The 15,282-nt window shown below is 37.6% G+C and overlaps 1 protein-coding gene across 2 annotated transcripts in view; it reads right to left on the reverse strand.

Annotated features, from left to right (window-relative positions):
* Positions 1 to 14,780, reverse strand: part of fam91a1 (family with sequence similarity 91 member A1) — a 28,783-nt gene extending 14,003 nt beyond the window's left edge. Inside the window, exons 1-13 of one of the 2 annotated variants that reach the window (XM_052136699.1) lie at positions 14,517 to 14,780; positions 13,649 to 13,733; positions 13,282 to 13,433; positions 11,761 to 11,818; positions 9,720 to 9,787; positions 9,388 to 9,501; positions 8,053 to 8,143; positions 7,273 to 7,335; positions 6,878 to 6,984; positions 6,731 to 6,769; positions 5,559 to 5,671; positions 4,042 to 4,151; positions 3,761 to 3,870 (exon numbers count right to left, since the gene is read on the reverse strand). In XM_052136699.1, the coding sequence (XP_051992659.1) occupies positions 3,761 to 3,870; positions 4,042 to 4,151; positions 5,559 to 5,671; positions 6,731 to 6,769; positions 6,878 to 6,984; positions 7,273 to 7,335; positions 8,053 to 8,143; positions 9,388 to 9,501; positions 9,720 to 9,787; positions 11,761 to 11,818; positions 13,282 to 13,433; positions 13,649 to 13,733; positions 14,517 to 14,588 (1,182 nt within the window). In that variant the 5' untranslated portion in view covers positions 14,589 to 14,780. The other variant, XM_052136700.1, reaches the window with a different exon arrangement.
* Between the last annotated feature and the right edge of the window lie 502 nt (positions 14,781 to 15,282).

The following is a 15,282-nucleotide window of genomic DNA, read 5'->3' on the forward strand; positions in this document are numbered from 1 at the left end:
TGGTTACAAGAGTGGGGGATGTTGAGAAACGAAACTATCATCTGGAGTCATTGGAGAGGGAATTAGCTGCTAAACTTCTAGCAACCAAGGTGGATTTGGAGCATGTATGGGAGAAGTTGGAGGACATGCAGAACTGTAGCTGGCAGAATAACATCTGTATTGTTGGAATTCCTGAGGCCGAAGAGGGTCAGAATATGGTGAAATTCCTGAATGGGCTCTTTCCAAGTCTGCTCGACATAACAGGCCATAAGATGGAAATCAAGCGATCTCACAGGGATCCGGCTCGTCAATCCTCTGAGGGAGACAGGCCCAATCAATTCTGGACAAATTTCTGAGATCATCTGATAAAGACCTCGTGTTACATGAGGCAAGGAGTAAAGGAAGGCTTTCTTGGAGGAACCACAGCATTTTCATGTTCCCAGACTTTGCAAATTCAACAAGAGAGAAACACGATCGATTCAAGGAATGCTAGAAACTCTTACATCAATGGAAGTTCGCTTTTGCACTTATGTTCCCCGCCAAATTGAGAATAGATGGTGAGGATGGCCATAACATTTTTACATGTCCCCAGCAAGCATTGTCCTTCATAAAGTCAATGGAGTAAGATATTTTGTGTTTATTTTTCTAATATGTCAAATGTTAACATGAGTGGATTGTCTCTCTCCACGTGGAATGTGAATGGGTTGGGGCACCCCATATAAAAGAAGGAAGGTTATTTCTCTTCTTAAGCATAAGAAATATGATAAAGTGTTTCTTCGAGAAATGCATCTTTTGCATGTACATGTTTTCTTTGGTGCTGGCTCAATTAAGAGCAGTGGAGTCATTACACTGATAAGTAAGCATCTACAATTCAAATGTCTCAAACAGATTAAAGATAAATTAGGAAGAGTCATTATTGTTTAGCTGAAATTCAGGGGCAAAGTCTTATTTTGGCTAATATTCACGCACCTAACACTGATGATCAGGGCTTTTTTATAGATATTCAAGAGATGTTGCAATCAGCTGGCACCCCTCATGATACAATATTGTGCGGAGACTTTAATCTTTAGATGGACTCGGTCCTTGATCATAGTGAAGCAAAAGTGTGTAAGCCCCCTAGAGCAACATTGACACTTCACAGGATGTGTAAAAATCTTGGTATTACAGATATTTGGAAACTTTTGAACCCATCTGGTAGGGACTACACATTTCATCAGTCCATAAGATTTATTCTAGAATAGATTTTTTTTAATACATCAGTCCCTCATTTCATCTGTTGTTGATTGCTCAATTGGAAACATTTTCGTCTCAGATCATGCCCTGGTGAGTTTAGAGGTGTTGCTACATACTGAGAAAAATAAATCATATAGTTGGCGGTTTAATGTATCCCTTTAGCAAAATCCTGAATTCCAACAAATGTTAAAGGCTGAAATCAATGTTTATATGGAGACCAACTGGTCCTCAGTATCCTCTGTGTGTGTGGCTTGGGAGGCACTTAAGGCGGTTCAAAGGGGCCAGATCATACAGTATGCCTCATTCACCAAAAAATCCAAAGCACAAGAACTCGTGGAGTTGGAAGGGAATATTAAAAGTGCTGAGGCAGAGCTGAAATGCCGAATATCATCTGATGGCCTCAGAGAATTGACCCGATTGAAATACAGATATAATAATATTTATTTGCAGAAGGTGGAGTTTTGGCTAGAGTTCAGGCAAGACAGTCATAATTTGAGTCAGGGGACAACGCAGGGAAGCTTTTGGCTAGATATCTAAAGCAAAGAGAGTCTTTTTCTACCATTCCCTGAAATGGTAGAAAAATGGTGAAATCTGCTGGTGGTGAAATATTTACCTCAGCCAGTGATATTAAAAATGCTTTTAAAGCATTCTATCTTGATCTCAATAGTTCCATGTCTTAGTCTACTGATGAAGATATTAGAAACTTTGTGGAACCATTAGAACTCCCTAAACTGATGACTGAGCAAAAACATTCTCTTGATTCTAAGATAAACTTGGAGGACCTTGGTTAGGTAATTAAGGCCTTGCCTACAGGCAATGGTCAGGGGCCAGACGGCTATGCCGCTGAATTTTTTTTAGATCTTATGCTACAGAACTGGCTCCACTTTTGTTAGAAGTTTATATGGAATCAAGCCTGGATTAGTCTGATTCTTAAAAAGGACAAAGATCCAAACAAGTGTAAGAGTTACCATCCATGCCAAAAAGGTATTTGATATGGTAGAATAGGATTAGCTTTTTAAGATTTTGGAAATATAAGTTTGTGAATACTTTTATTAGATGGATTAAGTTACTTTATAGACACCCGGTAGCGGTGGTATGAACAAATGTATTAATTTTAGATTATTTTACTCTGGATAGGGGCACCCAGCAGGGTTGCCCTCTTTCCCCATTATTGTTATGTCTTGCCCTGGAATCATTAGCAGCTGCAATAAGAAGGGAAGATGATTTTCCAGGGGTGGTGGCGGGAGGTATGGCGCATAAGCTTTTGCTTTACGCAGATGATAATTTATTATTAGTCTCTGACCCTACTAGATCTATACCTTGCCTCCACAGACTTTAATTATTTTCAAATTTCTCAGGATACAGAGTCAATTGGTCTAAATCAGAAGCTTTGGCTCTGACAGCGTACTGCCCAGTAACAGCTTTTCAGCCGGGCACCTTCCAAATTTGTGTGTTTAGAGTTCATTTTGACCCCTTAATAAAAAGTTTTTCGTGACCTATTTGAGAGTGGAGTGTTGAGATCCTTTAAAAATGTTGTTCAAAATTTTTGCGATTCCCAGATCTCAATTCTTTAGGTATTTACAGCTGCGCCACCTACTATTTTTGGGAGTAGCATACACCTCCCTAAAGCAGCAGATCATTCTTAGGGGATGGAAGTCGGCTGGAGCACCCTCATTTCAGGAGTGGTGCACAGAGATGGGCAGGGTGGAGTCATTCGAGGAGGTTATATATAGAAAGCTTGGAAAATTGGATTTGTTTAATGTGGGGTAGATATTTGGCCTTTTTGAAGGGTTCTCGGGGAGGGGCAATGGAGAGAAATTTGTAGGTTTAAATGTGTATGTGCATTCTTATTGTTTATGGAAAGTATACTTTTTTATGTTCTAAATAATTATGACCACTGAATTGCGTGTTTGTGTCGGGCGGGGGGAGGGGGGATGTTCAGGGGGAGAGGCTTAATGTATATAATTTGATTCTGTATTTTCTGCTATGTTTATTTAATATGTGATTGGAATCAATAAAAATGGTTAATAACAAAAAGAAATAATTTTCCCTCAAGTTCACACAGGCTTCCTAGCAGAGTAACCCAAGGTCTAGCTCATCTTCATCACATTAACTATAGACATGTTCACTAATTTTGACATCAGAATGTTTCCAAATACATTTTGTATGGTGTATAAATTATTTTATAATTTAAAACATAACGAATGTGTCTTGTGAAATGCTTTGCTCGAGAAGTGTGCTTCTGACATCATTCTTTAAAATAGCTGCCACTTACTTTGATATGTTTTTCATCTAATGCGATGACATTCATATATTTTTAAGTGTTAAATGCTTATTGGGGCCATATTATGTATAGACAATCTACAAAACATCTTCCATCATGGCATATTAAAGACAATCTTGGAACATCCTTACGCATACATCCTCCTCATAGTTCACTAAATAATATCAAGCAGTTTTAAAATACACTGGAAAGTCACATAGTAGAGTATCACATATCCATTGGGTATGAAATAGGAATACTTTAATCTGCGAGCGAGACACTCACAGGGGAGAGGTTGCCCATCATAAGAAATGCGGTGAGGGTGGAGTCAAACAGGAAGGCGATCCTCTTAGTAGGGGCCGCCGGAATACTTAGACTGCTCACACTAGCGGTGTCTGGACGAAAGAGGAAAAAATCAATTAAAAGTCCATTTAATCCCCACTATTATGATTTATGCACTGCTCAAAGCCAGACTAATGTTTAATAAAACACTACAGGAGAGTGAGTTAATGTCTAAATGTTGAGTGGAAAAGCTGTTCATGACATAATGAATGCTCTGTTCTCACCCTGGTCCTCCAGGCTAGTGGTATCTGTATCAGTGGCTGAGGAACCTGCTTCCATCACCGGACTGCCACCCTCCCATGATAACAGCATCTTCTGGGGGTCCATAGTGCTCCTGGTTGAAGTAGACAAATGGAGGTGAGCCCAAGTCTCTTATGTATAAAACACAAACATTAGACTAAAGGGGAGTTCACACACACACACATTGGTGTGCAGCGACAAAGCGACCGGAAGTCATTCAATTTCAATGTGAGTTGGTGATTTCTGGTGACCACGTTAAAGATGAAAGGCCCTATTTTAAGAGCACTAAGAGCAGTGCTATGCGATATGTCATATTAACAAAGTCAGTGGGCATGGCCATTAAGTTTTGGTAATTCCCACTACTTAGTTGGTCCTTGTGGCGGTGCGGTTACTCACCTCAATCCAGGTGGCGGAGGACAAGACTCAGTTGCCTCCGCTTCTGAGACCGTAAATCTGCACATCTTATCACATGGCTTGCTGTGCATGACACCGCGGAGACTCTGCATGTGGAGGCTCGTGCTACTCTCCGCGATCCATGCACAACTTACCACATGCCCCATTGAGAACCACTAATCGTGACCACGAGGAGGCTACCCCATGTGACTCAACCCTCCCTAGCAACCAGGCCAATTTGGTTGCTTAGGTGACCTGGCTGGAATCACTCAGCACACCCTGGATTCAAACTTGCAACTCCAGGTGTGGTAGTCAGCGTCAATGCTCGATACCCAGGCCCCTGTTGATTTTCTTTTTAAAATACAAATTATTTATTGAAACAAGAAAAACTGAAACCAAAAATATATTTTTTATTCAAATGACACTTATAATTATTATATATAATATAATTAAAATAACAAAGTGTTCAAAAACATCATAACCACCTCTCCAAATGCAAATATTCTATCCTCTCCAACTTCACCAGCCCCTTTTGCAGTGACTTAAAATTCACTCCACAGAAACAGGTGGAAAAAGATTAATACAAATTAGACCATAAATACTATTGTAAATGTAAGTATAATATTAATAATAATTGGAAAAACAAACTGTGACCTCTAGAAAGTTTAACACTTTTTTTTTTTTTTGCTTCACAAAATGGCTATAACAATGAATGTCAGGGACATAAGAGTTTGGACATGAACGTATTTCCACCTGCTGGTGGATTCTAAAAACTGCAAATGCTGGAACTGATTTTAGACTTTGCACTGAAAACAGATGTGGTTTTCAAACATCTTAGTTAAATGACCAATTTCTCAGAGAATTTGCAAATTGCTCTTTGTGCAACTTCATTAACATAAAATGCACGCGTGTATACACCTACAGATAGCGCAAACACTCTCACTCGCTTGAGCGTACAGCAATAAAAAAATAACGCTGTATGTGTGAACACCCCATCAGGCTTGAGAGTTCTTGATCAGCAAGAGTTTTGTTTGTTTCTCAGACTTAGACCAGCATTGAAAGCACATTCATCAGTGTCAGGTCTGTTTCTAGATAAAAGGCAACATACTTGAGTCTATTGACCGAAGGGGTACTCTTCCACGAGGGGTGCAGCTGGTCTGGGCTGATCACCTGACCCTTTTTGATAGCGAACCCCAGGCGGCAATACATGGACACTGCATTCTAGCAAAGCACAGAGAAAACTCAATGCTCATTCAACATTCACCCCCAAACCAGTGATGGATTATTAACTTCTATTATAAAATGTTAACAATATTTATTTATGAGTAAATCAAAGTGTTTGGGAAGCATCCACAAACCATCATTAATTATTCATTGAGATATTGGAAAAGCTCTCTGACACACATTATCATTGTCTTGCCAAAACACAATTTTCATTTTGGCCTTTTCACTTGACAACAAGAACATACAATCGGAATCATCTGATTTTGGGGCAGGGCCAACCAAAGTTAAAGTACAGAGTAAATATTTCCTGATTTTTGCCTAGCTCTAGAATGCAGAATATTTCATGTTTCATATTCATTTTACAGCATACATCAGATTTATTTTGTATCCCCCCATCCAATCATTAAAATTTCTGCTTATTTCCATGTTTAAATTAGATTTTATATCCTAGAGTTCCAATGTGTGTTTGTGCATAACAAAAAATCATGTTCGCAATATGCATACACTGACGCCGATGGATCTATTCATAGAGACCCTATGCCAACATTTGTCCTTATTAAATTGATTTTCACTAATAGGATGACTGGAGCGAAAGACCAGTTTCATTCTATTCATCTTAGCAAAATGTCAATGAGATAAAGAAAATGAATAGTGACTATCTCATATAAAAACAAAAATTAATTGGTGAAGATTGTGTCCTTTGAGCCATGTCAGTTTTTGCATTTTCTTATTAAGAGTGTTATGGCTTTACATGATGGATTTCAGGAATAAGCTTGTTTTCCACTCTGTCAAATACTGAAATGGGTCTAAATAGAAACAAAGGACATTTTTGAATACAATGGCTCAGTCCTCATTCTCCACGCTCATACATTCAAAGGACTCATTTCACTAGCCATCAAAAGGCCAAAAGATTCGGAATATTGCCTCTCAGTTCTTTTACAACTAGCGCCGGTGCATCCTGGATTCAACTCCCTCCCAGTCAGCTATACAGGCATCATTTTAAATCAAACATTCCACATAAATGGCCTTCAATTTTCATCTCTGCAAAACACATACCTTCACCAGGCCCAAGTCAATCTCCAGTACATTAGCCAGCTGAAATGACAAATAGAAAAGTGGTATGAGACAATCTAAAAACAGCCAAACAGAAAGACTGCAGAAGAAGTGCAATGCAAAGAGAAAATCATTATATTGAATATGTACCTCAGACACATTAGTTTGCTCATCGATGGAAACAAAGATTTTGTAGAGAAGCGTTTCGAAATAATCACCCTGGACTCTGTTCATGACGAACCCCTCAAGTGGCGGCACTGAAAATGAGAAGCAACAGGCGTGTGGGTGTGTCGTCTACCCTAAATGTTTTCTGCCATCCGTCCAAATGGATTTGTGATTATCCCATTATCCCTTTCAGATCAATGATGCTCCCATATGCAATTGTGCATGATCTGTGGCTAAGAGAGATCCAGGATGGATGGACTAAACCTTTTTTAAAAGGGTTGCACCATATAAACAGCCTTTGGGTCTGATATCAACTTGCCAGAAAGACTACAAATAAAGCATAAAACCTCCATATTTATTTGATGAACTGAAGTGCATACCTGATATACAGCTGTCATCTGATATGGGAACATCAAGATATATATAGCCCCGATTGTACAAACCTGAAAGAAAGTATACCAAATATGTCAGTTTTGAGAACAGCATGACAAATCTAAGCAAAGTAATCACTATTTTCAGAGTTCACACATTTTTTGACCAATGAATTTCAATGATTTTTCCAGTCATTCGTGACTACTGGAGTAGCATAGAGAAAACAAGAGACAAACAGAAAATTTCCAGCTGATTAAGGGCGTTTCCAAATTGCATTTATCTGCCCTTGAACAGCACTTCAAAGTTGTTCCAAACAAATGTAAGAAAGTTAATTATTTCACAAATGACCCTATAACAAGACTTTTTAGTGAAGGCTACATTTAAAATGAGAGTGCCCACATCAAGAGCTCTGTATTTCGTAGTGAGTAAGGCATAGGGATGATCACTTTCGATTGGAATTCACCCTAAATATTTAAGAGCTAAACATAACTAAATATAAACAATTAAATTCACAATAAAAATGTCCATGATTTTTCCATGACTTTTTAAGATTTGTATTCATTTCCATTACTTTTCTAGGCCTAAAAAAGTCATTTTTAAATTGCCAGACATGTCCTGGTTGTCCATGACTGTAGGGAAATTGCATATTACTAATAAAAACATAAAGATTTATCAAGTACACTGTCTGTTCATGTATAGACAATGCCCTCGCTCAGGCCTAATAATTTCAAATGGCCGTTTATTTAAGTTGCCATCTATCAGACCTAAACAGCCTCAACAACACTCACTCAGAACCACATTGTACTCCATTGATCCAGCCAGCTGAGGTCCAGAATCGATCATCTTATCAATGGCTGTCTTCTCTGCCACAGAGCAGATCTGTAATCAACCCAGCACAATGGCAATAAAGCTCAAGGACACATATATTTCCATCCAGGTGCAAACTTTCAATTGAACACATATGAGAGCTTTTGTCTACATAAATCATTCAGGAGAAAAAAATGTGGCAGATGACAATAATCTGCTTTTTGTTCTCATGTTTTGTTCCAATTTATTACAAATAAATTCAAGTAACTTAACAGGGTGTGTAAGAAATCATCAAAACCACAAAATAAGAGCACAATGATTTCTCATCATACATGAAGTAATATAAAATAAAAAATTAAGTTCTATTCTCAGTCATTCCATTTTAAATAACTTTGTAATTTTTATTCTCAGTAGCCTAATATACAGTGGGGTCAAAGTGGTCTGAGACCACTAGTAACAAAGCTTGTAGTTACATAGTTCTAGTTTTTTTTTTCTCCCCAATTTAGAATGCCCAATTCCCAATGCGCTCTAAGTCCTCGTGGTGGTGTAGTGACTTGCCTCATTCCAGGTGGCTGAAGACGAATCTCAGTTGCCTCCGCGTCTGAAACCGTCAATTCACGCATCTTATCAAGTGGCTTGTTGAGCGTGTTACCGCTGAGATGTAGCACGTATGGAGACTCACTCTATTCTCCGCGGCATCCACGCACACCATGCGAGAACCACATTATAGTGATCACAAGGAGGTTAATCCAACATAAATCTCTACCCACCCTAGAAACTGGGCCAACTGGTTGCTTAGGAAGCTTGACTGATTTGAATTTGCGACTCCAGGTCTGGTAGATAGTGCTAATTCTTTATATTTTTTAATAATTATAAATTATAACATGAGCATAACAATTTGATTGAAAAGCTGAACTGAAAAATTTGCATACATTTCAGAATTTCTTAATATTTGTTCTGGTCCCCTTTTGTTTAGAATGACAGCATGCACTCGAGCTGACATGGACTCTACAAGTGTGCAAAACTGGAAGATCAATGTTATCACAGCATGATATGAGAATTATGAGAGCATATCTGACCTTTTGTATAAAGTTAAAATGGTTTGCAACATGGTTGCAAAAGATTTTATTTAATGAATGACCTAGTAATAGTTCTTCTTCTACATTTTACATCATGGCACTTCTTTGTTTTAATTTTTTTTTATTATTTACCACAGTTTAGTTACAACGCAGTTAATTACATTTAAATTGCCCAGATCTTTGGACTCCAATGTAAATAAGACAACTAAAAAACACTGCTAAGATGATCTGCCTCACCCTGATGTCATCCTCTGTGATGTAGCCGGTCTGTACCACCCACCAGGGCTCCACTGTGATCTCCACAGGTTTTGTTGGCAGGAGATCCCGAGCCGATTTCCTCCGGAAGAATTTCTAGCCACAGACAGATGCTGCTTAGGCAACAGTGTGAGGTTATTATCAGGTGTACAAAGAGCTGCTCTCTATGGACTACAAGATCTTTGATCTTCAAAGGGACCCGTAAAACCATCCAGATTTGAAATGAACATCATGTTGAAATCCCAGGAGAGCTTCCAGGGAAGTTAACTGCAAGAGTTTAATTGATCTGCTGTATTAAACCGAGAATGACTTACTTTAGAAGACCTGCACTGATTCATCAGGTCAATATACTGGTTTCTGCCTATCCCGAGTAGCCTCAGACCTGAAAGATCAACAATTATCAATAAATAAATATGCTAATGGACCCTTAAATACCAAATGACTTACTGAGGCTACCAAATATACTTCTATGGCCCTGTTTACATCTGGTGTTACCATGCAATCCAATCACAAATGGTCAGACGAGACAGATTACAAATGGTAGTAACAACGGTCTTAAATGAGTCAGATTTCCTGTGGAGGTTCTTTCCAATTATGTTAAAAAATACATCACTTTCTATGTCAGTGTTTTCAGAAAATCGGCATACTGTTGCTTATAAATCTCACCACAAACATGACGTAGTGGAAAGATCATTGCTATTTTACTTTGATGATAATTGTTGTTATTTTAAATCTAAGATGAACTATAATTCAGATGTGCATTCTTTGTTTAGAAAATACATAAAAACCATTATTTTAGAACAATGGTTGGGTAGATTATCTTTTTAATGTAATCTGGTACCAATTACAAAACTAAAATTGTAATCAATAATGCAATCATTTATATCACACTTTTTAGTTAATCTAATCTGATTGATTAATCTAATCTGATTTTTTTTATTAATTATTGAATTTTTTGATGAAGTGTACTAAATGCCAGCTTTTTCTCCTTTCATTTAACATTAGTGAAATCAAACAACCATTTGCTATTTGTCCGTTCCCGTGACCATCCCTGTTGATTAAATCCAAATACCTTTAAATGACTCATAAAAAGTTCTAGAGCCTGTTTACACCTATATTTAGCAGTGTCTACTTATGTTTGGATAAATTGGAACCGAATTTAACACCAAGTGTAAGGGCTATGGTAGGATATCATGGCTGTATTTTAGGGTTCTCAGGAAGCTCGGTAACTTGTTCCTCTATGCCAAATCCTTCCCTCCTGGGCCTCAGCAGCCTTTCCCTCCCATGAACAAAGGCACAGGGGTCTGATGATCATTAGAGAAGGCCAAGCCTGACCACTACAAGCCAGGCATGATGCCAAAGGCAATAGGGAAAGCTGTGAAGGACAGGGAGTGCAACCTCACTTCAGGCAAAGAGATTAGAAAGAGAGACCCAGGCATAGCCTGCTGACTACCTTCTGTCTACCCAACCTAAAGGGCAAGTTACCTCTGCTCTAGGACAATACCACCCACGTGCAAGGAAAACCCACAGGAGCAAAATCTAAGAGCATGCAGCACATATAGACAGCAACAGTGAATTAATCTACACGGTGCTGCATCTGTGATTTGCCCTTTTTTATTTAATATCTTAGTTTAATGTTGAGCTTTTATGCAGATGATATTTACAATCAATGAGCTCTCTAATTGTACATGGATTTTTACATTTATACAGTACAAATGTATGTATGAGTGGTTACATAGTAATGTAGTCTTCTACACAATTCACTTTAATCTGAGCCTGCAATCCAGAATGTGGACATCAATTCCCATTGGATGTCAATACGCCATGATGTCCTTAGTTTGAACAATGATAATTTGAGACTTGCTCCTTCATAGTCATTGCAAAACTCAGAAAATGCATAATCCTTGCATAAGCATGCTGAAGGAAATACTACAGTCCAAATTCTAAACTCTAAACAAAAATTCCTTTTATGTTAACTTGAACATCAGACACTATTTTTCTCTATGCTATACATTTTTTTTTTTGTCTAAATCAATTGATGGATTAATTTTGAGTTTCACCACGCTGTATCTTGATCAGATTAAATTAAAAACAGCACTTTTTTATGTAATGCAAATGTAGCTGAACAAAAAAGCCTAATAAAAATGGGATTACTCTTAACGTCCACTCTGGTGGTAATTTACATAACAAAAACACAGTAGCAAAAGGGTTTCATTAAGACATTTACTATTACGATTAGGAAGAGCTGTTTCTTAATAAGCTCTGTTAGGCTGTCTCATGTGGCTTGTGGCCTTGTTGAGTGATCAGCAACAGATACAAATAATGATTTTCTGCTCTGGTAGCGAGAGAACTTACAGTCAGCAGCAGTGAAGTTGGGCAGGGAATCATAACTCTTCTCACAGTTCATGATGTCCTGAATGAAGTGGAAAGAGAGAGGGTTATATAGTTTATGGTGGCACAGAGCATGGCATCATCATGCACTTGAAAGGGTTTTTCGAATACTCTCCCTATCTGCCACTGGTTGGTAAAAAATATAGTCCTGCCACAAACTCATGCCATTTGTTGAGCCAATGTTGCTGTGTCGGGCTGCCTTAACAAATAGATCAATGTTAAAACACCTCAGAGGCGATGTTTAAAATATTCTGGGAAATCATCCTTCTAATGGCTTACTTATAGTTGTCTTGGCATAAAAGTTGGGGTAGGAGAAAGTCGCCTATATTCCAGTTTCAATAGTTCAGAGTTAAGCTTAATCAACAGCACTTGTTTTTGTCAGGATTACATGGTTTACTGGATTAAGTCGTCAGGGCAACAAAGTTCTAAAATTTTATATAATTTTTACAGAAAATGTAAGTGATTTCATCACACTGAAATCATGTTAATACTCATATAGTTTAAGTCTTGTTGCTCTACCTTTGAAACAGTGAATATTTTAAGGTTTACGGATTGGCTCCCATTCATTTCCATTATAAGTGCCTCACTATAACCCACATTTTTATTTATAAATAACATATAAATGTTTATGGAAATCAACATTATGCCACAAATGCTGTAGATTGAGCTCAACTTGTATTGAACCCAGAATATTTCCTTAACATCATGAACATCACATATTTCACCTTTCTACAACTTTATAATAACTGTGATGACTGATTTTTAAAGCTTAGCTCTCACAGCAAGGACAGTCCTAAAGGTACTGTAGACCTGATTATCAAATTAATACATTTATAGAAGTCAGTCAGTACAGTGACAAAAGTTGTTACACAGGTTAAAACATACAGTAGCTTTTTAAACAATACAAAATGAAAAGCAGGCCTGCAGTAAACGTCTCTAGCTATTTTATGAGATGCATGAGTCATAAACCCACACAAAACACAACCTGTTCAACAAATGCACCTGCCTGGAGCATTGTCAGAATGCAGAACTTCTACAACAATGTGCATTAACAATAAAGCAACAACAATACGGTACATTAAATGCTTCTCTATCGCTCTGTCATTAGAGGAAAATAACACTTGTATATTTTCAGACTAGACCAGTAAAACGCTTGGTAGTTAGTCCAGTTCTATCACACATATTTTTACAGCATCAGGGGTAACTGGAAACACAATAGAATTATAAAATTGGTTGGAACTTTTAAATAATAAAAATAAAATTGCAACGTACAGTAGGTAAATATGTTTTATATGAGCCACGGCCTACGAGTTAGGTGTTAGGAATGTTGAGCCATGGTGCTCATGTAGGAAATGGGAGTTCGAATCTCAGCTTGCATCATTTCCTGTCCTTTTTATACATTCATATAATACATTTTATATCTTAATTGTTTTTTCAACAACTCTCAAGTATATATTGTAAAAATGGTAAAAGATGTGGCAAAACCTCCATGATGCTGATATAGAAGGAGAAAGGAGTGACCCGCAGACCCTTGACCATGATGTCAGACAGGTGGTAGGGATAGAGAATCAGATGCTCTCGGCTGTACTTCAACAGCTCTTCGTAATACTTGCGTTCATCCTTCTTCACGTGCCTGACTGTTAGAGACAAGGATTTAACTGTGCTATAAATTAGAGACACTGCCATCATTATTTCACTGCAATTACGCTTAATAACAAGAGCTATTATTTGTGTTGAGAGGCCAGGCCAAAGATGGAGAGGAAAAAACAAACAGCTCGGCACATTGTCAAAATGAAAGATAGCAGTTGTGGAAGAGGAAAGCAATAGATTTCTGTGTTCATATTAAGCTTACCTAGGTTATTGCGGAAGCGTAGCTGGTTACGGATACTGTAGAGAAGAACGTGTTTGTCATATTCACGCTGCGAGTTTCCAAGACTCTATCAATAAAGTAATAACACGATACAAATTATAGATATAGATATGAGGGGAAAGTCCATTAACATTTACTCACAAAGGATTTAAGACTATATTCAACAGTAAACACATGATTTTTATATTTCATGGCACCACTTATGAGAACAGAGTGAATTTATCTGAGTGGTCTGTCAACCCAGGTATCTCACATGTGTCTCCTCTAGAGTTTCAGAAGAGATCTAGACAATATGTAAAACTGTGCTCAGACTGCAAACTATTTTTAAATATATTTGTAATATAAACTCATAATTTCACAAGAGATTGCAGATACCAGAATCACATTTTCTGGACTATGCCATTCATATTCATTCAACTCTATTTTCATAATGTATGTCAACAATGGCCTTTATTGTTTACATTTTTGTTTCTCTGAGCAGGACATATTTTCACTTATATCACACCAACATTATGTTATATGTGTTCAATATATTCGAATTGAGAAGCAATTGCAATTGTGTTAATAAAAACCTGAAAATGACATCCAATCCGTAACACAATCTAGTTAATTGTATCCCACATGTATCTACTGCTACATTACCACATGGGCCAGTAGTATCCTACTACAGAGGAATCTGATGATGTGTGTGTATTCACGGATGAATGAATGACAGAATCAATGGAAACCCTGATGATGATGTGGATTATGATGCAGGTAGGCAGGCAGTGGTGCTGTCGAAATTACTCCGGGGCAAGTGAGCTCAGATGGTGTTTGATAAAGACATGTGTGTGTTGCTGTGTTACTGTACCTGTTTGACATTAGCGGGCAGCTTGTTCCACGGGTAATTCTGCCTGATATGAAATTCAACGTCCGTGTTCATCGCTGGGCTCGAGCTCCACGGTTATTCAAAAGGATAGAAACGGGCTTTCGGGTAAGTCCCACACGACTATACCCTCCCGGTACTTATTCAATAGTTAGACACCGTTAAGTAATTGAAAATCTACTGTAGGGCTATTATTTTACCGTTTTCAGTGAACGTCCACTTCCTTGTTTTATTTTTAAGCGAGCCTTCGTCACGCTTCTGGCTGTGTACGTCACTTCCGCTCAGCATGTGACGAAAGGAGATTCTTTTTGTTGTTGTTGTTTTTACCCAATTACATGACTATGATCACTTACATGTCAACAAGAATATATTTATTTAATAAAAATATAAGAAAAACAAACAAACAGAAAAGCAAACAAATGCAGACTCATAAAATGTACTCATAAAATCACATAATTTTTTTTTTAAATGTTCACCAATTCTTGCTGATGCATATGTTATTTTCCCATAAAGAGACAGAAATTAATAAGAAAGGCCACATTTGGTTGTAATCCTTGTCTAATGAAATAAAATAACCAACATTTTTCAGAAAGGTAAATTTTTATACAGAAAGACATAATTGTCTTCCAAGTCGATTCAAAATAAATTAAACTTTAAACTCAGTTGAAAATAAACTAACAACAGTCTCCTTCTCCAAACCGCAAAAATCGCATTAGTATCAATATCAGTGTGAACTCTTAGAAAAGAAAGG

Source organism: Xyrauchen texanus, chromosome 10 (genome assembly GCF_025860055.1).
Source record: "Xyrauchen texanus isolate HMW12.3.18 chromosome 10, RBS_HiC_50CHRs, whole genome shotgun sequence".
NCBI classification, from domain to species: domain Eukaryota; kingdom Metazoa; phylum Chordata; class Actinopteri; order Cypriniformes; family Catostomidae; genus Xyrauchen; species Xyrauchen texanus.